This window comes from Zalophus californianus, chromosome 1 (assembly GCF_009762305.2).
Source record: "Zalophus californianus isolate mZalCal1 chromosome 1, mZalCal1.pri.v2, whole genome shotgun sequence".
Classification (NCBI taxonomy): domain Eukaryota; kingdom Metazoa; phylum Chordata; class Mammalia; order Carnivora; family Otariidae; genus Zalophus; species Zalophus californianus.
The window spans coordinates 31,705,779-31,730,476 of record NC_045595.1 but is presented as its reverse complement, the minus strand read 5'-3'; the positions used below and the strand labels follow the sequence as shown (position 1 = coordinate 31,730,476).

The following is a 24,698-nucleotide window of genomic DNA, read 5'->3' as shown; positions in this document are numbered from 1 at the left end:
CTCTTGGTGACATCACCCCTTAATTGTGCCTGAGAAAAGGGAGTTTACACAAAGCTTAGGTCTTTCTCTGGTGGGAAGGGTTTTCCAGGGACACATCAGCAGGTAAAGCCAAAATGAACAGGGTCCCCCGACGGCCATAGACCCCTCAAAAAATCATCTCCCACACCTTTCATCGTTTGCTTCCCTTCCTCACAGCAGCCAGCCTGGGCTCAGCCAAAACCACCCCACCAGCCGCCATTGCAGGATGAGAACAGCCCACCAGGACAGGGGAGTCCCATCTCTTCATCTTCCTGCTTGTTGCTCTGCCTTGTTCCAGCAGAACCAAGATCCTCTGCCATTCTGCTTCAGACAGCACTGATTCTGAGCAGTGCTTCCCACGTTCTGTTGTGTTTCGAATAAGGCAAGCCCTCTCTTTAACAAACCAAACCCAAGACTCGAACACCCCCACCCAACGAGAGCCCCTCATTCTTCGCACTCCCACCCTCCTGCTCAGAGACCACCCTCTGTACATCCCCAAGGCGACCCAGATCTCCTGTCACAAGTAGAGCTGACAGCTGTGAAGCCTTGTCAGTGGGACACTGTGTTAACTACTAAGGTAGACTTTTCTTAGTTGATCTTGATAATAACACCATGAATCACATGTATCATCTCATCTCCATTTCACAGACAAGGAATCCAGATCTCAGCGGTGTCCAGGTCTCGGGGGTGTTGAATAATGTGTTCAGCACCACAGCGCAGCCGATGGCTTGACCCGGGGTCCTAGTGCTCATGTCTTGTCCTTCTACACGTAACCCCAAGCTTCTCAGTGAGGGTGATTTTACTCCCCACAGGACATTCCGCAGTGTCTGGGAACCTTTTGATTTGTCACAACAGAGTGTGGGAGGGTATTGCATCCAGTGGGCTGAGGCTGAATATGCCTTCTAACACGCCTGTAGCCCTCCCTTGCTATACACCTCTCCCCCCGCATCGGGGACACATAGCCACACCTCGCCCCACCTGGGTGATCCCTGGTTTGACTTTGCCAAAACCCCTACCTCCCCTTAGCAGCAGAGGTTGAATCTCTCCGGAAGGTTCTTTCTGCCTCAGGAGAAGTTCCGTGTATGTTCTGTACCAGCGGCAGGGACTCCATTGCCCTGGGCATGGAGAAAGCGGGGAGCACTCCTGGCCCTGCTGATTGGCTGTGGGCACCGTTGGAGCACCCCAGCCTTCCTGCTTCCTGTCCCCTCTTTCTGCTCTTCCTCTTCTGCCACCAGCACCTCTTCTCTGTGAGACTGGAGGCTCTTTCCGTGGGGGCAGCCCGAAGTGCTGCAAACTCTAATAAAAAAGAACAACGGGGAACTTTTTTACTTATTTTTTTTTTTTTAAGACTCTATTTGACAGAAAGAGGAAGAGAGAGAGCACAGGCACGGGGAGCAGCCGAGGGAGAGGGAGAAGTAGACTCCCTGCTGAGCAGGGGGCCCAACGCAGGGCTTGATCCGAGGACCCTGGGATCACGGCCTGAGCCAAAGGCAGACGCTTAACCAACTGCACCACCCAGGTGCCCCAATGGGGAACTTTTTAAATCATATAAACTATGAGGAAATCATCTGGAGATCTGGCCTCAACTGTTCACTTAATCTGCTCCCACTCAACTCCCATTCCCTAGTTGAGGGTTCCAGTTTAATTGGTGCCTGTTGCCCACTTCCTGAGTCTGTTTATTGGGAGACCCCCAAATCACAAAATAGGACCCAGAGAGAGAAAGCAAGTCAGGACTCCACACGTGCCTTAGTTGGTTGTCTTCAGCATCGTGGCCTGCTGCGACTCCCTAGGCAGGAAATGGTGCCATAGGGCACATGGGCACAGTTGCCAGGTCCTCAGGAAAGGCCTTGCCTGCTCTGAGCTGGGCAGGTAGGATCCATCTTTCTGGCCTGGAAGGTGGAACAGCTCTGAATTCAATCAAGCTGACTAAGATTTGCATGCTCCCTGTGTGATCCGCCACCCCCCACCTCTCTCCACACACACACACAACCTCCCTGAGGCTCAAATTCCACTTAATTTAAAAAAAAAAAATGAGAGTAACAAAAGCTACTCTCATGGGATTCATAAAAATCAAATGAGGTTGGATATGTAAAATTGTTTAGCGGCATGGCTTGTCCATGGTACATATTCAGAAGGGTGAAATACCAATGGAGAAAAACTTACAAAAGACAGGACTTGGCTGCAGAGGTAGGAGGAGAGGAGTGGGTGGACAGTGGTAGTGATAATGGTCGTCTTGGTAGGAATGGCCTTAGTTCCTGGCTAATTTCTATGGGATGGGGCTACGCCGAGAGCATTACGTGCATTAGCTCATTCTGTAGGGGTGAGGTCCATTCCTATTCCCTGATGCAGCTCCCCACAAAATGCTTCCCTTCCCTCTTCCCTGCCTTACATTCCTCTGTAGCATTTAGCACTATTTGCCACTTACCGCTTATTTTGTTGATTGTCTCCCTCCCCTACCGGGAGGAAAGCTGCTTAAGGGCAGAGACTGCATCTGGTTTGCTTTGGCCACTGTTGCCCCAGCAGCTGGTGCATTGTCTGACACATGGTGGGTATTTGGTAAATCTCACCCTTGATAGGCATTCATGAAATATTTGTTGAACAAATGAGCCTCCATTTCACAGATGGGAAGACAGAGGCGGAAAGGGCTTAAGGGAATCGTCCAAGATCACACAGCTGATGAGAGGCAGCCCAAGTCCAGAGAGCCTTTAACCACCAGGGCACAGTTCCTCATACGGCGTTACTTGGCCGGTAGTGATGACCACCGTAAATGTCCTCGTGGCTCACACTTAACACCAGCCCTAGAGGCGGCACGTCCTTTGTCTGGGTTCAGAGCTTTGGGATAATGGTGTGGGTGGAGACAGGACAGTTTGAGATCTGGAACCATTGACCCTGATTTCCCGTGCCTCCCTGGGAACTCCAGATATTTTCCATCGCAAAAGGTTCTGAATAACTTAGCACAAGATTTGGGGTAGAATTTGTTGTCTTTGCTGTGCCTCATAGTGTTCTGTCAAGGATAGACTTTGTGCTCAGTACCCCTGTCCTGGGCTCCGTTTCAGCCCCAGGGAAAGCATCTTGCCTCTAGCTCTACTGAGAAGTGGGCCAAAGTAAAAAGGGATGGGATGGGCTCCCAACTTTTTCCATGTAATTTTATTGTCTTCTCTAAATTACAAACAAAAATAGTTTTTAAAATATCACAAAACTACAGAAATATATACCATTGACCCTTAAAGAACACAGGGTTGGGGGTACCAAACCCTTGTATAGTCAAAAGTCTGCATATAACTTTTGACTTACCAAAAACTTAACTACTCAAAGCCTCCTGTTCACTGGAAGCCTTCTGGATGATATAAACAGTCAGGTAACACATTTTTTATATTAAATATATTCTATACTATGTTTATACAATAAAGTAAGCTAGAGAAAAGAAAATGTTAAGACATACATAAGGAAGAGAAAATACATTTATAGCACTGCACTGTATCCAAAAAAAAAAAAAAAAAAAAAATCCGTGTCTAAGTGGACCCACGCAGTTGAAACCCATGTTGTTCAGGGGTCAACTGTACTATATAAATTGAAATCGTCCCATAATTTGCATCCACCCACCATTAGGTGACAATTCTGTTAGTATTTGTCTCTGGGCATACGCTGACAGATAAATAATTCTAAACAAAAAAGTCATCATACCATTTCACAGTGTGTTTCTTTACTTAACAGTATGTCTTGTTTACATCTTTCCCTGTCGGTGTATATAGCTCTAACTTATATGAAGTTATTTAGTGTTTCATTGTATGATGGTACCATCATTCTTTTAACACATCCCCTATTGCTGGACACTTGGATTTTTTTCCAGTTTTTCACTGTTAAAATTTGTGTTTCAGCAAACATTCTTTACTTGTATTTGTGTGCTTGTTCAGGTTTTTCCATAGCATCAGTCCCTAGAAGTGGGACCCTCTGGGCCAAGGGATATGCGCATTGCAAGTTTCTATAGATACTCCCAAATTGCCCTCTTCGAGGTAATAGAAGTTTGTACTTTCATCGAAAGATGAGGTGCTCTGAGCTGGGCAGTTGGTAGGACCAAAAATCCTGCTTGAAGACGGGGACTACAGAACATGCCCGCTGTGGTCCCCTCTCTGCTCTGATATTTGGAGGTTTTATGTGCTCCCAGAGCAGAGAACAGCTCTGATGGCCCAAGAGTTGGAGCCAGACCAAGTAAAAGCCCTCCCTGTCTACATTCTACAGCAGCCTGATGGGTTTCTCGGGAGCTAGCCATCTGAACAGTTTCCAGGGGAGCTGGGTTGCCATCCACCCTAGCTGGGTTGGCACAGGGACCACACTTAGTGACAGGGGCCGGGGAATTAAGTCATCAGTCTTCACCAGCCAAGATCTGGTGGGAAAGGTAACACAAACTGTCCTGGAAATCCTGCGTCTGAGAGCGGCTCGGGGCTTGGCAGGTCACAGAATCCTCGCACCTTGCTTGGCGCTAGCGAGGCCGAGTTATAGAACAGGCAGCTTTTCAGACTCTGAATTCCAAGGTTTCCGGCCAGTGAGGGGGGCCGACCTGTTTATTTATTCACACTCATCTGACTTCAAAGCAGTAGGTTTTTTAATTTGAAAGAGGCATCCAAATCAACCAGAACACTTACTGAAAATGCAGTCTTGAGCTCCACTCACAGAAGTCCTGATGCAGTAGTTATGGGACAGGAGCCGGGAAACTGCATTTAAAGAAGCTGCCCAGGTAATTCTGAAACAGGCGCTGTCAGGACCCCACTCTATTTTTTTTTTAAAGAGTTTATTTATTTATTTGTCAGAGAGAGGGAAAACGAGCAGGGAGAGTGGCAGGCAGAGGGAGAAGCAGGCTCCCCCCTGAGCAGGGAGCCCGATGCGGGACTCGATCCCAGGACCCCGGGATCACGACTCGAGCCGAAGGCAGACGCTGACCAACGGAGCCACCCAGGCATCCCCCCACTTTATATTATAAAGTGAGCCTTGGCCATCCATTCTGACTTTCTGGGGACAAAGCAGAGGCTAACAGGTACTGCACGATCCACTTGTGACCTAGCAATAGGTTTGGCATAACGAGCAGTGACGAAAATACACAAATCTTGGGTTTAGTTTTCTCCTCTCCCTTTCTTTTCTTTCTGTCAACAGACTACATCCTTAAATGTTCCCTAACTGTCTGGGAACGTTTGTCGGGAAACATCCTAAGTGTTTTCATTTCAAACAACACTCCAGTACTTCTTGCTCTCTCTTTTACCCCATGATCAGACATCACTCCTTTGGGGAGTAGGCTCTGTTCTGGTACCTGTACAGTAATCCATACTGATCTGATAATGGGAGGTGTCTGTCTTGGATCATAGAATCAAAATCACAAACTTTCACAGAAATGAGTGAAGGGGGTCAAAAGGTACGAATGTCCAGTTATAAATAAATAAGTCCGGGGGGGGTGCGGTGCCTGAGTGGCTCAATTGGTTAAGCATCCGACTCTTGATTTCAGCTCAGGTCATGATCTGAGGGTCGTGAGATCCACATGGGGCTCTGCACTCTGCGCAGAGTCAGCTTGGGATTCTCTCTCTCCCTCTGCCCCTCCCCCTGTTTTCTCTCTCTCTCTCTCTAAAATAAATAAATCTTTTTTAAAAATTAAAAAAAAAGGGGGTGCCTGGGTCACTCACTAGGTTGGGCATCTGCCTTCGGCTCAGGTCATGATCCTGGAGTCCCAGGATCGAGCCCCACATCAGGCTCCCTGCTCAGCAGGGAGTCTGCTTCTCCCTCTCCCTCTGCCCTTCCCCTCCACTTGTGTTGTCTCTCTCTCTCTCAAATCTTTTAAAAATTTTTTTAATTTTAAAAAAATAATAAGTCCAGGTGATATAATGTACAACATGGTGACTGTAGTTAATAATACTGTATTGTATATCTCATCACAAAAAAAATTGGAACTTTTATATGGTGATGGATGTTAACTAGACTTACTGTGGTGATCATTTTGCAGTATATACATATATCCAGTCATTGTGTTGTACACCTGAAATGAATACAAGGTTATATGTCAAATATATGACATATATCTAATATATATCTAAATAGAAACAAAAGACAAAAAAAGGCTTTTGAACCATCTTTAAAAAAAAAATCACAGACTCTCAGCTGGGAGAAGATTGGAGAATCTCTAGTGCAGGTTCAGAAGAGGAGCTGAGGTTCAGAGGGGAGAAGTGATTTATTCAGTCTTCCCTCCCAGAGAAAGCAGCAGAGCTGTGACTGGACTCCAGGTCCTTCCCTATCCAGACCAATTACTTTTTCACTACCCTAGTAAACACAGTTTATAGGAAATGTACAATCCATGGAATTTCACAAAGGAAATGAAAGGTTTGACTAAGGTAAAAGGGGAGAGTCCTGTCTGTTGGAGTGTGGACCATGGGGAGGCACATGAGGCACCTCCTGTGGGTATGGAATTGAAAGGGGTGCCAAAAACTCAGTCATCACGATAAGCAATAGTTCATTGCAGCATTTTAAGAATCAAAATTCATGCAAAAATCCATGATTAACAAAACTTAAAAATTGTAAATAAAGACAGGATCAGTTTTACTGATTATTTCCTTTTTGCCCTAGGCTTCAGTTTCCACTGCACGCGGCACTGTTCCATTGACAGGGATAGAAATTGTCAGCAGATATGTTTGGATTTTAACAGGAAATCAATGTTAAGCCACCGTTTCCCAAAATGTGTCCTTTCGAGTGTGGGTGGAGCCAGGTGGGGAAGAGGTTCTATTGTCAAAGTATCTTCTTTGTGGTAATTCCTACTGCACTTACGCCAGTTAAAGGTTTTGAGAAGTGCTTCAGAAATTGCCAAATCTTACTTGCATACAGAATCCTTTTTCGCATCATCCAGAGAGGATACTTCAGAAAAGCTTCCTTAACTCCCAGACTGGGATATGTGTGCCATTGGCAAGGTAGGGCGAGAGAGATTGGAGGGCTTTGGAGAACTCTGGATTCCCAGCTCATCCTGGGCTAGCAGCTGCTTATTCCATCTGTGTGGAGGGTGAGGCTAGCCAAGCCCAGGCTGCCTCAGGAAGCCTGCTGAAGGGCACAGATCGAGAGCAGGAAGGGAAGTTTGCATGGCCAGGTTCAGTGTTTTTATGCTTTCCAAGAACTCAGTCCTGGCTTTGCTCTTGTCAGAAACAGGGAAATGGGGGCACCTGGGTGGCTCAGTCAGTTAAGCATCTGCCTTCAGCTCAGATCATGATCCCAGGATCCTGGGATCAAGCCCCGTGTCAGACTCCTTGCTCAGCAGGGCTTCTGCTTCTCCCTCTCCCTCTGCCCCTTTCCCTGGCTCGTGTTGTCTCGTGTGCAAGCACACTCTCACTCTCCTCTCTCCCTCTCTCAAATAAATACATCAGTTCTTTAAAAAAAACAAAAAGAAGCAGCAGAGAAATGGGTTGGTGGCAGCTTCATTTATGTTGATGAGTGGAGAAGAAAGGAACAGGGTAGAGCAAGACCGTACTTTTTCTCCCTCTTACTCAGGGTTCTTTGGTCCCCTGGCCAGAGATTTAGGAGCATTACATGCTCAGGAACAGCCCTCTGGTTGGTCTGCGATCAACACCTTCCTAGATGTATTATGAGAAACAAAGGAAACCAAGCTTTCTTTCCAAGGTCATGGTAAAGGAAAGTACCCAGACCTTTGCTATTTCAAGTGTGGTCTGTGGACCAAAAACATCAGCATCTCCTGGGGGCTTGTTAGAGATTCAGAATCTTGGACCCAGCCCCAGATGCAGTGGATCCAAATCATCATTTTAAGAAGATACCTGGGTGACTTGCATGCCTGCTCAAGTTTGAGAAGAAGCTGCCTTTGGAAGTCTGGAGAACTAATTCAGTCCCTGCCTCTGTCACTGACTCCCATCATCCTCCATGACCTTGGGCAAGTTGCTCATCTTTTTTTTTTTTCCTCTTTTCAGTTTTTCACCTGCCGGTACCACACTGCCCTCCCCTCCAGATATGGGGGTTCCAGCCATACCCGTCTAGCATACCAGAAGGGGGATGCATTACACATATTCACCTTTCAAACTGTCATGGGTACGTTCTTGCCACTCTTTGTGGTAATTTTTAATACAGACTTTATAGGTGTGTAACAAGCAGAAATGTGCAGGAATCATGAGTTGCAGCCCAATGAATTATTGCAGTCCTGCACCACTCCCAGGTCAAGCACCAGGCTGCAGAAGCCCCCTAATGCCCCTCCCACCTTCTGCCCCTCCCTCGTCTCCAAAGCAAGCACTGTCCTAACTTCAAACAGTTCGGATTCGTTTGGGACGGTTTTTAATGTTACATCGTGGAATCGTACTAGTTGTGTTCTTTTGTGTCTGACATTTTTCACTCCATGAGCTTCATCTGTGCTGTTGCGTGTAGCAGGAATTCATATTTATGCAATAGGAAGTTAGCCATTAATGAAAAGGATTTTGTGAATTGTGGCCACTGGTTCAATGCTCGAATGTGTGGATGGATGGTTCTTTACTTCTCTCTTTGCCTCCTGTCAGATCTCTGACTAACAGCCCTGTGGCCATATTCCTTGTACTCTTTCTACTCATGCGAATAAAAGGCAGGAAGTAGGAGTTCTGAAGTGGTTGCTGTGTGACCATGGGCACATTATTCCCGCTCTCTGTTACCCACTTGAAAAACTTGCATCCCAGTGCCTAGTGAGTTCACCTATAACAACAGGCAGAAAACTACTCGCAAAGTGGCAAATACGAGGTGAAAGACAATGAGAACATTCCGTCGGATGTCGCTGCCCCAGCACTGTTCTAAGTTCAGTGTATTCACCCCCTTACTACTCACTGTCACCAGAAATGAGGTGGAGTCTACTCTTCTTCCCATTTTACAGATGAGGGAACTGAGGCACCATGCTGGCCAGGGTCTTGCCTGCGGAGGCATAGCTCTAGGAGGCCAAGCTGGAAGGTGAACGTCAAAGTCAGTGCTCTTCTCTACTCCCCTGTGCTGCCTCTCATGGTGGCGGGGAGGGGCTTTATTCATCCTGCGGACAAGCACAGGAGAGACACTTTCAAACCCAAAGTGGCCTGGGAGAACCTCCCTCTGGCTCCCATTTGCCTCCCTATCCTCACACCATGCTCTGTGCCCCAGTGACGCTGCTCTCCTGTCCCTTCTTCGAGCACTCAGAACTTTGGTACAGAATGTTCTCGTTGTTCCCTCTGCCTGGAACGCTTTCCCCCACTCTTGGTGTGGCTGGTCCTTCACGTCCTCGAGGTGTTAGGATAATTATCATGCACCACCACGGGGTTCTTTGCCAGCATGCAGTCTAGGTAGAGCTAGTCCTTTATTCTCTAGGATAGCCTTGTGTTTCCTCCTTCCTCTGATTACTCCCCGGAACAGCTGCACTGATATGCTGATTGAGTTGTCTGTCTTCCCTGTACCGTGTAAGAGCCTTTGGAGGTGTCACCAGAAAGGGCCTGCTTCCCAGAGCCTGGCAATGGCTTCGTCTAGAATCTTTGAAGAGACCAAATGGATCTCCAAGGCCCTGGCCGCCCGCTCTCTGCCGCTGGAGAGCCATTGAGCTTCTGCTCCGTGTCATCAAGTGATTCCTAAACATAGACTCCAGTGTGGTCTGCTTGTTGACTTGGGTAGATGGATTCTGGAAAGCAGCATTGCGGTCAGTGTGAGTCCAGAGCAGACCCTGACAAACAAGCTTCACCTGGTTTGAATTTTTTATGCATCCTTTCAATTAGCAATAGGCTTTGTGGCTACTTGGCCACAATCCCCCACGGAGCTGGAGAGGAGTTAAAATTGACCCCACATGTTTCTAAAAATGTCACTTCCTGGTCTCCCCCCTCACTATCTTTTACACGTCAGTCTCTATTGGGGTAACTTTATGAGGAAGTTAATGAGCAATCCAGCAGATAGAAGGCAAGGGACTTCCATTCTGAATCAGGGTTTTGATCTTGACCAGGCGCTCTCTGGTAACTGCCCTGGGTCTGCAAAGAAAACGGCTTTAGTCCTATTGTGACACTTGTCACTTCCCAGCCACTCTGGCTCAAAGGCAAGTCTCTGGAATGAATGCTGCTAGAAGCCAAGGCCTCTGTTGGGGCAACCAGAATTGCTCATGGCCTTCTTTCGAACCCGCTGGTTGTGAGGCAGCTGTTCTTTATTTTGGGCCAGTCTCACCAAGTGGTCAGGGACAAGGAAAGGGCCCTTCCCTGGAGGGGAATCGGGGCAGGCAGTGGGGTGATGCGAAGTCAGAAGCGTGCACCTCTCCCCCCAGCCCGCCTCAGCCTCCCTCTCGGCAGCAGCTGCCTGAAGAAAATTGTTTCTTGCATCTGCCAGCACTTTCCCTGGAACCCCAGAAGCAGATGGTGGACACGTGACTGTAAGCACTTATGACCAGCTCGTCCCTTGGGACCCCCTAGACAGGCTGTGACCAGAGTTAAGGATGGAAGAGAGCTGCGTCAGGGCTCGAGATTTCAAAAGCTTCAGAGGGAGGAGGAAAATAAGACAGTGAAGGCCTTAACCCCAGGGAACTCTTGAAACCCACTGAGGGAGAGACAGACTGTGAGGAGTGGGTGTGCTGAGGGGAGTTTAGAGCGAAAACAACTTTGCAGTTCCCCGATTTGGGAGACATTACCACCCCCAGCCTCGTGGAATGCACTCATCCTTCTCTAGAAGGAGAGCGTGTCCAGCCTGTCTGGTCGGGCTCATGTTTGCCTTGTGGGGTGGAGCAGGATTTAGCCAGCTTTGCCGAAAGATCAGGAACAGAGTCCTTCTTAGGCTGTGGTCCGCAGCAGCCCCAGGATTGCATCTGTTCAGGCAGGAGTCCTCAGCCAGGGCCGTTTTACTCCCACAGGACACTTGGTGGTGTCCGGGGACATTGTGAGTTGTCACAGCTGGAGGGGTGTGCTCCTGGCATCTAGTGAGTAGAGCCCAGGGATGGTGCTAACGGTCCTACGACACACACAGCAGCCCCCATACAGCAAAAAAAAATTATCCTGCCCGAGATGCCAGTAGTACCAACGTTGAGAAACCCTGAATCAGCATCTGAGGGTGCGGGCCTTCCTGGAGTCGAAGCATCTTTCGTTGCCAAGAAGATTGTCCCTGAGACTCTGTCACAACTCTGGCACAGCGTTCCTCTAAACCTCAGGGGCGTGTGAATCACCAGAGAGGCTCCAGTGCAAATGCAGGTCGGGAGTCCACAAGTCTGGGTAGGACGCCATGGCCACTGGCCACAGGTCACACTCTTAGTAGCGAGGAACTTTGACTGTGTCCATAATTTCTCCCTTATCCTTTCCCCTCCCCCTCTCTTTCCAGCCCCACCCTCAGCCTTCCCCGTCCTGCTCTGCTCGAACATTCCGTGCCCTGTCACTGAGGAACATGTGGTGGTGGTTAAACTCCACTGCCCAGATGACAGCTTCTCTCCAGCTATTGCCAATTTGGAATTCTGAGTGTTGATGAAATCAGCTGACTTAGTCGGAAAAAGGATCCCAAGGGACCTGATCAAACTACCCCTCCCACACGCACCCTTGAATCAGCTTGTCCCTCAAAGCCATTTTTTGTGCAGGCCCTGAGACACTTAGACTGTGCAGAGCGCACGACTTTGGGGGATGCTTAGGCTTGATACAGCTTCCCAGCACATTCGGGGTCTAAACCAGAGGTTGACGGTTTCTAGAAAGGACCAGATAATAGATATTTTAGGCTTTGTGGGTCATACGGTCTCTGTTGTGACTACTCATTCCTGCCGTTGTAGTGGGAGAGCCTCTCTAGATGGTATGCAAATGAATAGGTGTAGTGGTGTTCTAATAAAACTATTTACAAAAAAAAGTAGTGATCTGAATTTGGACCCTGGGCTCTAGTTTGCAAACCCCCATTCCAGACAATTCCTATTCACGTCTCTGCTTCAGAAAAAAAGAAAAAGTCATAAAGGGAAAACCCTACTGCGGGCGAACTAAATCATCAGTGCGTCGTAAATGCCTAGAGGGCTAAGGTGAGTAGTTCCTCTTTCTTTTACTGCCCAGAAATGTAAAATGAGAATGCACCGTTTAGGTTGGCAGAAACACAACTGTCTTTCTGTGCCAGTTTCTTTGGAGGGGAGGGATAGGACTAGAAAGGGCAATAAATAAGGAACAGAAAGATACAGCAAAAAGGGCTGCGTTACCTTGAAGTCTGCGTTGGCTTCTCTCTTGACTTGAGCACGTCCTTTCTGCTCTCAGAATAAGCGGAGAGAGGGAACACCGCAAAGATTGCCTTTCTTCCATCACACCCAGGGCATTCTTTGAAGGCATTGATTTTTCTCACTGTCACCGGCTTCTCTGAGACCTTCCATTTGCGGTGCGGGGCTGTTGCTCAGACTGACATGCTGGTTTTGCTTACAGCACCCGGGCTGTAGCTTCATGCTGACAGTTTAACCACAGAGGAGCAGAGGCGAAATTCCACGCCGACCTCTCCTTTTTGGGGGCAGGGCCTGCGGTGCTGACGGAAACCTGCAGCCCCTGCAGTTTGTGTAGCTCCTGGCCACACCGATCGCTGGGGTAAGAGTAAATGCAGGCTGTTCGCTACACAGTGCCCGAGCACCGCTCACAAATCCTGCATTAGTTGGGGAGGAAAAGACCCTCTCTGTCTATTAAGAAAACAGTTCCACTGGAGAGAGAATGACTTCGAATCCATGGCTCATGCAGTCTGATGGGATTCTTCAGCCAGGTTCTCCAGAATGTGTTGGGGCACTGGGATCATGCCAGTGTCACACGTGGGGTCAGACTCTGCGGGCTCCCCAGAGAATTGAGTTGGCAGTCTCTGCCTCCCCTACCACACCTCACTTGCGGGCATGCACATGCACACATCCCGGCTTAGGCAGCAAGAAAAGTAAAATGTGTCTGTTGCAGCAGGAGAGAGTGACATAGGAGAGCCCCATTTGCTTGGACTCTATCAATATGCAGGGATTTGACACTGAGTCTCATGCTACACAGACAAATGGAATAAAGAGATGAATTTCCTCTGTGTAGAGAAGTAGTCCCCAGCTGCAGTTTGGAGGTACAAATTATTTTAACTGTGGCTCATCTTCAGTGAACATTGCCATGTGTCTGGCCTGCGGGGGGTGTTGTCGTTCTCAGATTCATTCATTCATAGGATCACACCTTCATGCATTTGTTTGCCTTTACATCTGGCTGGGTATAAAATTCTTGGGGCATGCTTCCTTTCATTGGCAGTTTGGGATCTTGCTTACTACTTTCTTCCAGCATATAGAATACTGCAATACCAGGCAGCAAGGTGAGGGCTAGCAAACAGGCGTCAGTTCCTGCCCTCTTGGAGGTTCCAGACTAGCCCAGGACTTGAAGGTGAAAGAGAGACCACACAAAGGTACTGCAATTGTGATGAGTCTTAACGAGGAAAAGTACATTTCTCCTCCTCTAATGTCACTACAACTTCCCAACTCAGATACTGTCGTTATACCCATTTTAGAGATGTGTCTCTAGAGGCCCAAGGATTGCCCCAAGTCACCCAGCCAGGAAGTAGTTCTCCATTTCAGCTCACAGGGAGGGAAGGAAGGTTTCTTAAGTTGAGGTATGATCTGTGATAGTCTGGGGGGCATGGAAGCTGCTAATTTAAACACATCTCCAGAGCTGTGATTAATAAGCCCAAACACTTTGTGCAGATCGAGGAGCTAATTATAAACCACCCGTCTTCGGCTTTAAAATTGGAGACGCCCCAGATGGTAGGCCGCGTAATGAAGCCACAGGCAATGAGATTGACAGGTGTGACCGTGTGTTTCTGTTCCTGACGGTTAGCATCCCACCCATCTGAATTACAACTGGTTGTTCTTTAAGTCCTGTCCCACTCCAGCTCAGAGGGTAGCTGCTTTTTCCTAGCTGTGGCAGTGTGAGGCTCCATTGACCTTAATTCCATAAATATTTATTGAGCACCAGTGGGGTACTCCTAGTTCTGGGGGGGGGTCTGGTGAACAGGGGAACATGATCCCTGCTCCCAGGGGACATCCATTCAACTGCAAACATATGAACTTAAGAAAATAAGTCAGGGTGGGGACCTTAGAAATCAAGGCTACAAAGTGGTTGTTGGGGGGACAACTTGCTGCTTTAGAAAGAACAATCAGGGCAGGTATCTCTGAAGAGGGGACATTAATGATGAGCAGAAGTCAGCAGTGCAGAGGGGAGGGTTTTCCAAAGAGGGCCGGAGTGAGCTCGCTGGTGGTGAAGGTGTAACTGAAGCCAAGTAAGCTGGGAAGAGCATTTGGTGGGTGATCTTGGAGGCCCCTGAGGGTCTTGAGGTCTGCATAAGGACTCTGGACTTTCCCAATAGTGAAATTAACCACAGAGACACCTGTTTAGGGGCAAATACATGATTGTTGCTCATCAGTGGGTAACATTGACCATTCTGTTCATGCTCTGCGTGCAGGAAGACCCTGGAGAAAAATCTGAGTTAATCAATAAGAAGCTTTATTCATAAGTAAATTAATGTATTAATAATGTCTGCAGTGAGCAGGTAGCTTTTGCAATCCCACCCCCATGTCCCTGAGGGAATAGCCTATGTTTCCAAAAGACAGGGTCAGGAAAACAGCTTGTTTGGGAATGTATGGTATTTGCTTGCTTGTTGATGCTGACCCTGATTCCACTCCAAGGCTTGAGGAGAAAGCCCAGCAAAGATCACTGCACCCACCTGTACAGCTTTTGCTTCTCCCTGTGATTTTGAAGAATGTTTTCCTTCCCTACTGGGTGGAGTTCACCTGCTCCGACGACTCATTCAGCATCCTTGGTTGCTGTCCTGTCCTCTCCCGACTTCAGGTTGGGGAGGTTCTGGAAGTGATTAGGCTGTTGTAAATCAGCTTTTATGGTGTGTGTGTCAGAGATAAGCAGCAGGGAAAGGGGGAATTAAAGACCTCATCCCCAACTGCCCTGACAATTACCCCGGTAGTGGAATTAAAAAATCTAGATGAAAGTATTGTGGTTGGCAGAATAGTTTCTCCACAGGCATAGCCAGCGTTTATAAATTTGGCTCTTTAATGAGAACACTGCTTTATTTTTATGCCATGTTATTGAGGTATAGCTTATATATGAGGTAAAGCAAGCAAAATATTAAAACTGCACCTCAAGAAATTTTTCCATGTGTATCCTTTTATAACCATCACCCAGGTCTAGATACAGAACATCTCTGGCACCCTCGAAGTTTCCCTGAGGTCCCTTCCCGCTGCCCTGATCGCTGCCGCCATAGATGGCCTCAGGCTGCTCTTGAACTTCATGTAAATGGGCTCACACAGCACGTACCCTCTTGTGTCTGCCAGCATTTTCTACGACATTCATCCCTTTTGCTTGGTGTCGTTCATTCTCGTCATTGTGTGGAATTCCACCATATGATGGTTTCTCAGCGGCAGCATGACTGACCTCTGGGGGTGCATAATTTTTTGTTGTGGAGTCTGCCCCGTGTGTGCAGCAACATCTCCCTGGCCTCTGCCCATTAGATGCCAATAGCATACACCACCCACCCCCCAGCCCCAGTAACTTCCTCGGACATGGAAAACCAAACCATTGTATATGCACACACTACAGTTTGGGGGAAACTTTTTATTTGGCAGTAATTTCAAACTTACTGAAATGTTGCAAAAATGGAACAAACAATACCCAGAATGTCCTCTTTACCCAGATTCACCTCTGGTTAACAGTTTATCCCATTGGTTTATCGTTGGTTCTCTCTTGCGCGCGCACACACACATGCAATGTATTTCTGAATGATTTGAGAGGAAGTCACATCCAGCTCAGCCATGTAGTACCATGTCCTTCCCTGTGTATTTCCCAAGAGGAAGGATCTTCTCCAACAGTATCATAATTACCACCATTATCAAAACTACCACAGTAGATTTGGCATAATATGGTTATTAATTGCCCATGTCCCAATTTTTTTTAAAGATTTTATTTATTTATTCATGAGAGACAGAGAGAGAGAGAGGGAGAGAGAGAGAGAGAGAAGCAGAGGGAGAAGCAGGCTCCCAAGGAGCAGGGAGCCCGATGCGGGACTCGATCCCAGGACCCTGGGATCACGACCTGAGCCGAAGGCAGATGCTTAACCATCTGAGCCACCCAGGCGCCCCGCCCATGTCCCAATTTTTGTCAGTCGTTCCACAGTTATGCTCTATAACATTCTCACTAGAGAATAAGTTCCAGAGGGATCAGGTATTCTATATTGTGGCCATGGTTCCTTCATGTTCTTCAGTGTAGAACGCTCCCTCAGACTTTTATGATACTGGAAAAAAAAAATGTTTTAAGATATAGTCCCTTTTTTTTTAAATAGAATTTTCGTCATTTGGGAGTTTATCTCAGGTTTCCTTCTCAATCCATTCAGGAAATGTTCCTAACTGGAACATTGCCTGAGTGATAGTGTGTCCTTCTCAGGACCTACGTTGGGAGGCACGCAATGTCCAGTTACGCCTCATCGATGATGTTAAGTTGATTCTCCTGGTCAAAGTGCTATCTGATTTCTCCATTGTGTAGCTACTAAATTTTTCCTTAGAAACTAATACGTGGAGAAACACTTAACCACCGTGCAAATACCCTGCTCCCCCATCAAATTTTACCCCCCTGACTTGAGCATAAGTTGACTCTTGCATGAATCGATCTTTATGTACAGTGGTTACAAAATGGTGGTCTTCCAATCCAGCACCCCTTCCATGCATACTCATTCTGCTCAACATCCTACTGTATACAAGAGCCCAGTCTTCTCCCCCATTTAGTTATTGGTGTGTTTATCTGGTATAGGTATGGACTCATGATTTCCTCCTTTTTCAATGGTTTATGAATCATTACTGTTTTTAATGTTTTGATGCTCAAGTTGCTCAGCTTTGGCGAGTGTGAGTCCCTCATTTTTCATTTGTAACACTTCCTTCCTCTTTGGCATAGCAAGATGTTCCAGGCTCAGATCTTACATTCCCTCCTCCTGTCCTGGAATCAGCCCTCTTTCCAGACTCCTAATTCCTTTTAAGGGAGAATGGTATAAAATACAATTTATTGATCCTTTTTCCTATTAATTGACATTTGAGTTATTTCTAGTTCTAAGTTACTATAAAGAAAGCTTCTCCAAATACCCCTGTACGTTTTTTGGACCTATAAACTGATTTCTGTTTGGTGTATAATCAAGAGTAACAATGGAAAATCATAGATTCGCCACTCTGTACACCCAAAAGAATTAACACATAAGTCTACACACACACACACACACACACACACACACACACACACACACAAGGACACAGATTTTCAAAGCAGCTTCATTGATAATTCATGTGTGTGTGTGTATTTAGCTTAAATAGATATTGCTAAGTAGTTTTTCAAGTGTTCAGAACATTAGTTTTGTCAGGGGAGTGGAGTTGTTGGCCCCAGCAGGGAGGGATGAATAATCAGTGGCAGGGGTCATAATGGGCCATTGCAATTCAAAGACATGTTTTCTGCAACCAGCAATGGCAAATTGCTCATCTTCCGACAGGTAATGAGTGCAAATGCTGAGATTTTACCACCTGGGCCATTCTTAAGCCTCTCTTTCGAGAGTGCTGCTTTAGGATGGGCAGCATGGAAGTTACCCAAGTCAAGCATCTCCCACTTCCTGCAGAATGGCTTATTTCAGTGGTGCCAGTGATGGCACCTAGGGACTGCAGGTCCATTGCTAGAGATACCCGCTGGTCATGGTGTTGTTTTAAAAAAAGTGCCTCCCCTGGGGAAGAAGGAGTGTCCCAGAGTCCCACTCACATCTTCTGGCTGTTAGGGGCCCATTTAAAACCCTGGAGCAGTCATTTACTGAAGAGCCTGAGAGAGTAAATATCCCTCTATGTACACCCAGGGAGTCACTTAGTGTTCCAGACATTTGGGCTATGGGGCTTAGGGACTACAGGCACAGGGGGAAGCTGCTGGAGGCTAACAGGAAAGTGAGCTGGTGTGGTATCATGGGATTAGATGTGAGGCTCAGTGTTGGTAGGAACTGCCTGGGCATGGCCCAGTGGCTGTCGCTGAAACCTTCCACATCCAGGATATGTGTCTCCTGTACTTAACAGTGCAGCATTAGATCAAAGGGGTAATTGACACACTTTGTAAAGTGAAATTCTAAACAGAGGAAGCATGGGTAAGATGCACAATGGGCTCCTAGTGACCTCGATGAGCCTTTGGAGGAATTAGTAACTAGTAAAATATACCTCTGTGGATGCATTTTAACCAGGTATCCTCTCTAGGTGGGCACTACCCCCCCCCCCTTGTGGAGCGGGGAGAGCTCTCCCAAACATTCTGAGAGCGCCTTTGTGCAGTGTACAACTGCACAACCGTATGCAGCGATCCTGGATAGACGGCGGTTCCGATGAACAAGACTGCACGTTTGTATTAATGTCCGTGGTCCTCTCTTCCCTCTCTCCCCCCAGGCCTGTCTGCCGATGGTGGCGCCAAGCGCCAGGAGCATCTCTCCCGGTTTTCCATGCCCGACCTCAGCAAAGACTCTGGAATGAATGTCTCCGAGAAGCTGAGCAACATGGGCACGCTTAACTCGTCCATGCAGTTCCGGAGCGCAGAGTCGGTTCGCAGCCTGCTCTCTGCCCAGCAGTACCAGGAGATGGAGGGAAACCTCCACCAGCTCGGCAACCCCATTGGGTACAGGGACCTGCAGTCCCACGGCAGGCTGCACCAGAGCTTTGATTTCGAGGGGGGGATGGCGGGCAGCAAGCTGCCAGGGCAGGAGGGCATGAGGATCCAGCCCATGAGCGAACGCACGCGGAGGAGAAGTACCTCCCGCGACGACGCTCGCCGCTTCCGACCCCACCGCTCCAGGCGTTCCCGGCGCTCTCGCTCAGACAACGCCCTCCACCTGGCCAGCGAGCGCGAGGCCATCTCTCGGTTAAAAGAAAGGCCCCCGCTCCGAGCCAGGGAGGACTACGACCAGTTCATGCGCCAGCGGAGCTTCCAGGAGAGCTTGGGCCAAGGGTCCCGAAGGGACCTGTACGGCCAGTGCCCGAGAACGGTGTCGGACCTGGCCCTGCAGAATGCCTTTGGGGAGCGGTGGGGACCCTACTTCACCGAGTATGATTGGTGTTCCACCTGCTCGTCCTCTTCGGAGTCTGACAATGAGGGCTATTTCCTAGGAGAGCCCATCCCCCAGCCCGCCCGCCTGCGATACGTCACAAGCGATGAGCTGTTGCACAAATACAGCTCCTACGGCCTCCCCAAGTCTTCCACGTTAGGGGGCAGGGGACAGTTGCACAGCAGGAAAAGACAAAAGAGCAAAAACTGTATCATCTCTTAATACGATTGGGGTCAGGGAATGGGGGAAGATGGGAGCTAAGAATGTACATCCAGAAACTTGCACTGTTTTCAGTTTTAAAGCGCTTTCCGGGGGTGGTTGCTGGAGGAGAAGAGGAACATGGTGCCAGTTGTGGAGGCAAGGTTCTAGACTGACTCAATAGGTAGTCCCAGTTCTCGGCATGTTGAGTATTATTTGCACATTTCACTTTGGAAACGCTGTAGACTCTGTGGAGGCCAGGGTTGGCCCCTTCCTTCCCGTCAGTCTGTGTGGAGTCGCCTTTCGCAAGATGGCAAACTGTTTCCCGCTCGCTTATATCCTCTCTGGTTCTCTTACTTTTAGGACCCTTTTTCCAGTAAGTAATTTGTTTATTAGCCAGGACCCAAGACTAAGTTATTTACATGTCCATTGTAAATGCAATGTAAATGAGAGTTCTGATAAAATATTTTTGTATTTTGTAATATCAAAGGAATTTCTATATCGTAGGACTCAGTGAAGACTTGCATGCACATCCAACATTGTCTTTGAGTAGTATTCAGAGGTGATCCAGGACCACCTTTTTTTTTTTTCTTTTTTCTATACAAATTTGTTACATGTCAGTGAGACCTTTTTCAAAGGAGTTTATTCAATTTGACTTTTTGTGGCTGAAAAAAAAAATGAACTATTACACCCAAAGTATTTTATGCTCCATTCCATCTTAAGGAGATATCCTTAAGTCTGCTCCCACCCTCAGTAGAATTTCTTCTCTACAAAGTGATAGTAATTTTTTTTTTAATTGCAAACGTAACTTTTGCCAATTAGAGAAACCAACCAGTGTCCGTAAAGTCCCGTGAGCAACGCCATCCCTGCTGGGAACATTGAAGTTGCTTGCTATTGATCTGTCCCTTGGGGAAAATGAAAGTGACTGTGAGTGGTACCCGTCGTGTGATGTCAGCATGACGTTGTTTTGAGTGTGGCATTATTTTCTGGTGCTCATGTTTCCTGGATTATATTATCTGCTTTCCTTTACCAAGGCAGACAGAACAGCTGCCTTAGCCTGACAACCGGTTGTCCTCAGTGCAAATGAACTTAAGCAGTACACATGTAGGGGCAGAAGGTTCTGTGGGGCTCTGGGAGTGACGGGGTGTTCTAGATCGTACGTCATGCATGGAGAAGGAACAAGGGAATTCGAAAAGCAGAAAGCAAGTCAAGGGTGGAGACTGAAGGGGAATATGAAGGAAGGTCAGAGCAAAGAGAGCTTCTGGAAATGAAGTAGAGTGGAGGTGACCACTACCTTGAATAACCGCCCCCCCCCCCCCCAGTGCTTGTGGAAAGAATCCAGTTTAACACACCCCGTAACCAGAGTGTCTGGGTTACCCAGGAACGGGAGCTGCTCGGGAGATTTCAGGGTGATGGCCTTGAAAAACAAATGCTGTTCAGAGGGGGATTTTCGTGTTGAACTTTGGGGACTGTTGGTCAGACAGAAAATGGGCTCAAAAGTGAGTTTGCTTGAAGAAGACATTTAACGGTTGTGTTGTTTATAGTAAAATAAAACTTCCTACCTTGCTTCAGTTCAAAACGAAGCGCTGGCTTTTTCTTCCATTCTCCTCCTCCCTTTAATGGATTGTGGCAGTTGAAATAATCCATCGGAGGACCCACCTTTAGTGAGATGTACTGTTGATGTAGTACACGGTGTATCTCAGTGCCCATCTGCCATGGTGAGGTGAGCGTGGTCTCTTTTCAGTATAGTAGTTAATATTTTCTAGTATTTTTTTTATGGAGAGAATGTGAAAAGTGGCTTTTCAGACACCATCCCAAATGGGTCTGGGGAAAAGAAGGCTGTAAAGGTCGTGGAAATGGCACTCCATTCAGGATGTATTAAAATAATTTGCTTTTCAGGTATTAATATGACATTTGTCATTGTCACTGATTTTTTAAAAAAGCAATGCAAATGTTGGTTGTGGCTGTTTTCCGCATGCTATCTTCATATCTAAATGCTTCATTAATTATCCAAGCCTCCGGAGAATTAACTCTATTACGTTTGTATAGTAAGTTTGTAAACTGCTTGGCAAAACTGATTAAGAAATAATGTGCAACACCATGCTACTGAAGTGGCAGGTTTCTGGTAGAAATCGGGCGAGTCCAATTTGGAGTTTTGAGTTCCTTGATTGATAAGAATAAAAAGGCATTTGGGAAAAAGAAAAGAGAGACAAAAGTAGATCGCTTAACATAACAAACAACTGAAAATCATGTCTGTCCTCTGTGGCCTGGAATCCAGTGAAAGAAATTCTCCTGGTAAAAGCTGCTTTCTAACTCCATCCTTTTCAAAAGTACCTCTTATTTTCCCCAGACGAGGCTTGAGCCACCATCAGCAGAAAGAAGAGGGTGGCCGGAAATCGACCCGTAGCCACATCCTGTGAAAGGGTGGGAGGGATAAGTGACTTCAGAGCTAGCTGCCCAGGGAGCATCTGGCAGCTCAGCTGGCCAGAGCCTGAAATATACTGAGATGCAAGCCTCAGGGTCACACTGTCTATAACCAAGTTCACCTCCGTGTGTTCCATCTCAGCTTCTCCCCACCCCACATGCAGCCAGGCACCTTACAGATGATGCCCAGGAGGCTGGTAAAATCATCACAAAGGTGATGGGACCTCCAAGTGAATGCCCTGGAGAGGAGTTCTACCCGTTCGTGATAACTTACACCTAACATCACGGAATCCCAGTCCCAGAAACTCAACGCGTTCTCTTCTGAGGCAAGAACTTAGGGTCCTCACCCGATTCCTCCATCACAACCACGAGCTCTTCCTGGTCAAGTTTTGCCTGTGAGTGGGGCTTATACTCACCTCTTCCTAGATTTCTTTTCCTCTCCGATAGACTGTTCTAGAAAAGTAATCTTTTCCTAGTTTCCTCATCTCTAATACCTTGGGTTTGCTTTTCCTACCTCTCTTCATATTGGTCTCCTTGTCTTTTGGTTAAAACCACCACTTTGGACTTCAGGTCATTTCCTACCGCTGCTCAATTCAGTGGCAACAGAATGCACTCTTTCCCAGGAAGAAGTCGCCCTTGACGGTTTCCTGAATGGCCCTGCCAATACATGCAACCCTTGATATTGTGAACAGCTTTCTTAGCAGCCTGGTGGCATGGAGTGTGGCATTCAGGTCCCCTTCCTTCTGTCGTGTAGTTCCAGGATCTCTATCAAGTATGAAGGTGAATGAGGTGAGGGAAAGCAGGATCAGGTGCAAGGCGGGTAGAGTTCCTAGTGGTGGTTGTTTGATGCCTCCTTTCCGCATTCACCTTCTCATCTCTAGTCCTTCCGTTCTGTCCTCAGCCAGCCCAGTGAACAAGCAATTTTGTCTTTCCAGCAGGGGACCAGAAGACAGCTCGTGCTCATCCTCTTTTCCCATTCTGTAGGATGCTTTTGCACTGCAACAAACTGTATTTCCTTCTCCCGCGGTGGCTTTCCACTTCTTGGGTACCCCTCGCCATTGCTGAGTTCAGGTGCAGCCGGTGATGACATAGATGTAGCACATGCTCTACCATCCCTGCAACCCGGCCCATAAAACCAATGGATGGCTCTACGCTTTCCTGGGGAGCATGGATGCAGCCTCAGAAAGCTTTATGACACTCCACGCTGCCAGGATGAGTCGATTAGAACTGAGGTCATTTGATAACAAGTCTCATTTGTGAACTGATTTTTATCTTTCCATCGTTTGCCATGGGCCCAAAACAGAATACCAACCTTTTAGGAAGCCTCGTTCATAAATGACTGTGGAGCCCAATTCCTTTGTGGATGCTAAAAGTGGAGGCTGACTTTTCTAAGTAAAACAAAGACAAATCTCTTTGGCCTCCTTTTGCATTCCCATGTTCTTGGCCAATTATTACACACAGCCTTCTGTTCATCCTTTTGCAGAGGTCAGATAAGAGGCCATCTTACTCTTCGTCTAATCCCACCTTCTAACCAGAAATAACACAAATATTTGAATTCCAAGGAGAAGTGCTCTGTGTGTATTTCTGTCTAACAGAAACCAGATGCTAACGCCTAAGAAGGAGGATCTATCTCTGGCCAAAGTGGGAAATGAAACCAGTTATCTGAATATTTCATGTCAGAAGAGTTGCTATTAGCAACTGTTTAGGCACCTTCAAGGCTTTGAAATGGGCTCTACGGACAGCCTTCCAGCTGCAGGACTCAGCGAAGCCTCCTCTCCTGATTCTGAAGGCACTTTCAGGTTGGCCGCCTTTTGAGGTCCATCTCTCGAAGCACAAGGGAAGTAGAAATGAAGACAGCTTTGCCTTGCATCCAGTGCTTGGCCCCTTCGGGCTGTCAGCAGACACCAGAGCTCGTCTGTCTGACCACTTGGAAGCACTTGTCAAGGTTAGGACCAAGAAAGGAATGGATTCCTTTTCCATTTTCTCATAATAGTAGCCCAGTCAACACAAGACTGCCATAAACCGTGACTCACTATTGGGAGGTATACTCTTTTATAAGCTTACTTCCTGCTGACAAAACTAGATTTCCCCAAGGGGAATAAAAAAGGAGGGAGGAAAGTCACGTCATGTAGGAAAACATTTCTGGTGATTTAAATACGATGAATCTGTAGGATAGAAAAAAAAATTGTTCTATCCTGAGAGTTTTTGGAGATATCCCTTCACCCTACTGGGCATTTGGCCATTCGTGTTCAATAGGTCACTGTCCCGCCTTTTTAAATTTTTTTGGAGAGAATTACCCACTAGTAAGGTCTGCTCTCCAGCCTCTCTAGTTGATATTCTTGTGTTTCCATAAAGCATTTTGGTTCTACGATGGACCCTGACTTAACATTCTAAGGTCTAAGAGTCCTTCATTTTCCTTAGCAAATTAGGACTTTGGCAGTCTTCCCTCTCCTAAACACATTCTTTCCTGTACAGGATTGCTTTGCCCATCTCCTGCTTTAACTCCAAGTGCATAAACAAAACCTCAGAGGGTCTGAGAAGGTGAGGCAGGCCAGACTCTGTGTTGTGTGTCGAGTGTCAAGCTATTTGTAAAGAAGGTCTGCAACAGGCCTTTGGTGTGGGCTCTGCCAGAGACTGTTGTGAACACTTTGCTTGAGATCCGTGCCCTGTAAAATGGATATGTTTTACTGATGTCTGTAATACATTTGTAAACTTCCAATAAAATTTGAATAAAAGAAACGTTGCCGATCTTCTCAGTCCTCCCTCCCTTTGCACGTTTCATGAAATTGTTGCCTTTGAGCATCTTCAGCAAAGCAGACAGGCTACACGTATCAGGGGATGAGGTTTACTATGAAGGGTGAACCTGATTGTGTCAATCGGGATTTTTCAACCTCAGCACTGTTGATGTTTGGGACCAGTTCATTGTTGGTGGCGGAGGACTGTCCCGTGCCTTTGTAGGATGTTTAGCAACATCGCTGACCTCTCTACGCACTAGATGCCAGTAGCTCTCCTCCCCCTGG

At 47.2% G+C, this 24,698-nt stretch overlaps 1 protein-coding gene across 5 annotated transcripts in view; it reads left to right on the top strand.

Annotated features, from left to right (window-relative positions):
• PRICKLE2 (prickle planar cell polarity protein 2) overlaps positions 1-24,421 on the top strand; it is a 315,074-nt gene extending 290,653 nt beyond the window's left edge. For all 5 annotated transcript variants that reach the window (XM_027585020.2, XM_027585021.2, XM_027585022.2 and 2 more), the window contains one exon: positions 18,404-24,421. In XM_027585020.2, the coding sequence (XP_027440821.1) occupies positions 18,404-19,278 (875 nt within the window). In that variant the 3' untranslated portion in view covers positions 19,279-24,421. The remainder of the gene's footprint in view (positions 1-18,403) is intronic.
• The last annotated feature ends 277 nt before the right edge of the window (positions 24,422-24,698 follow it).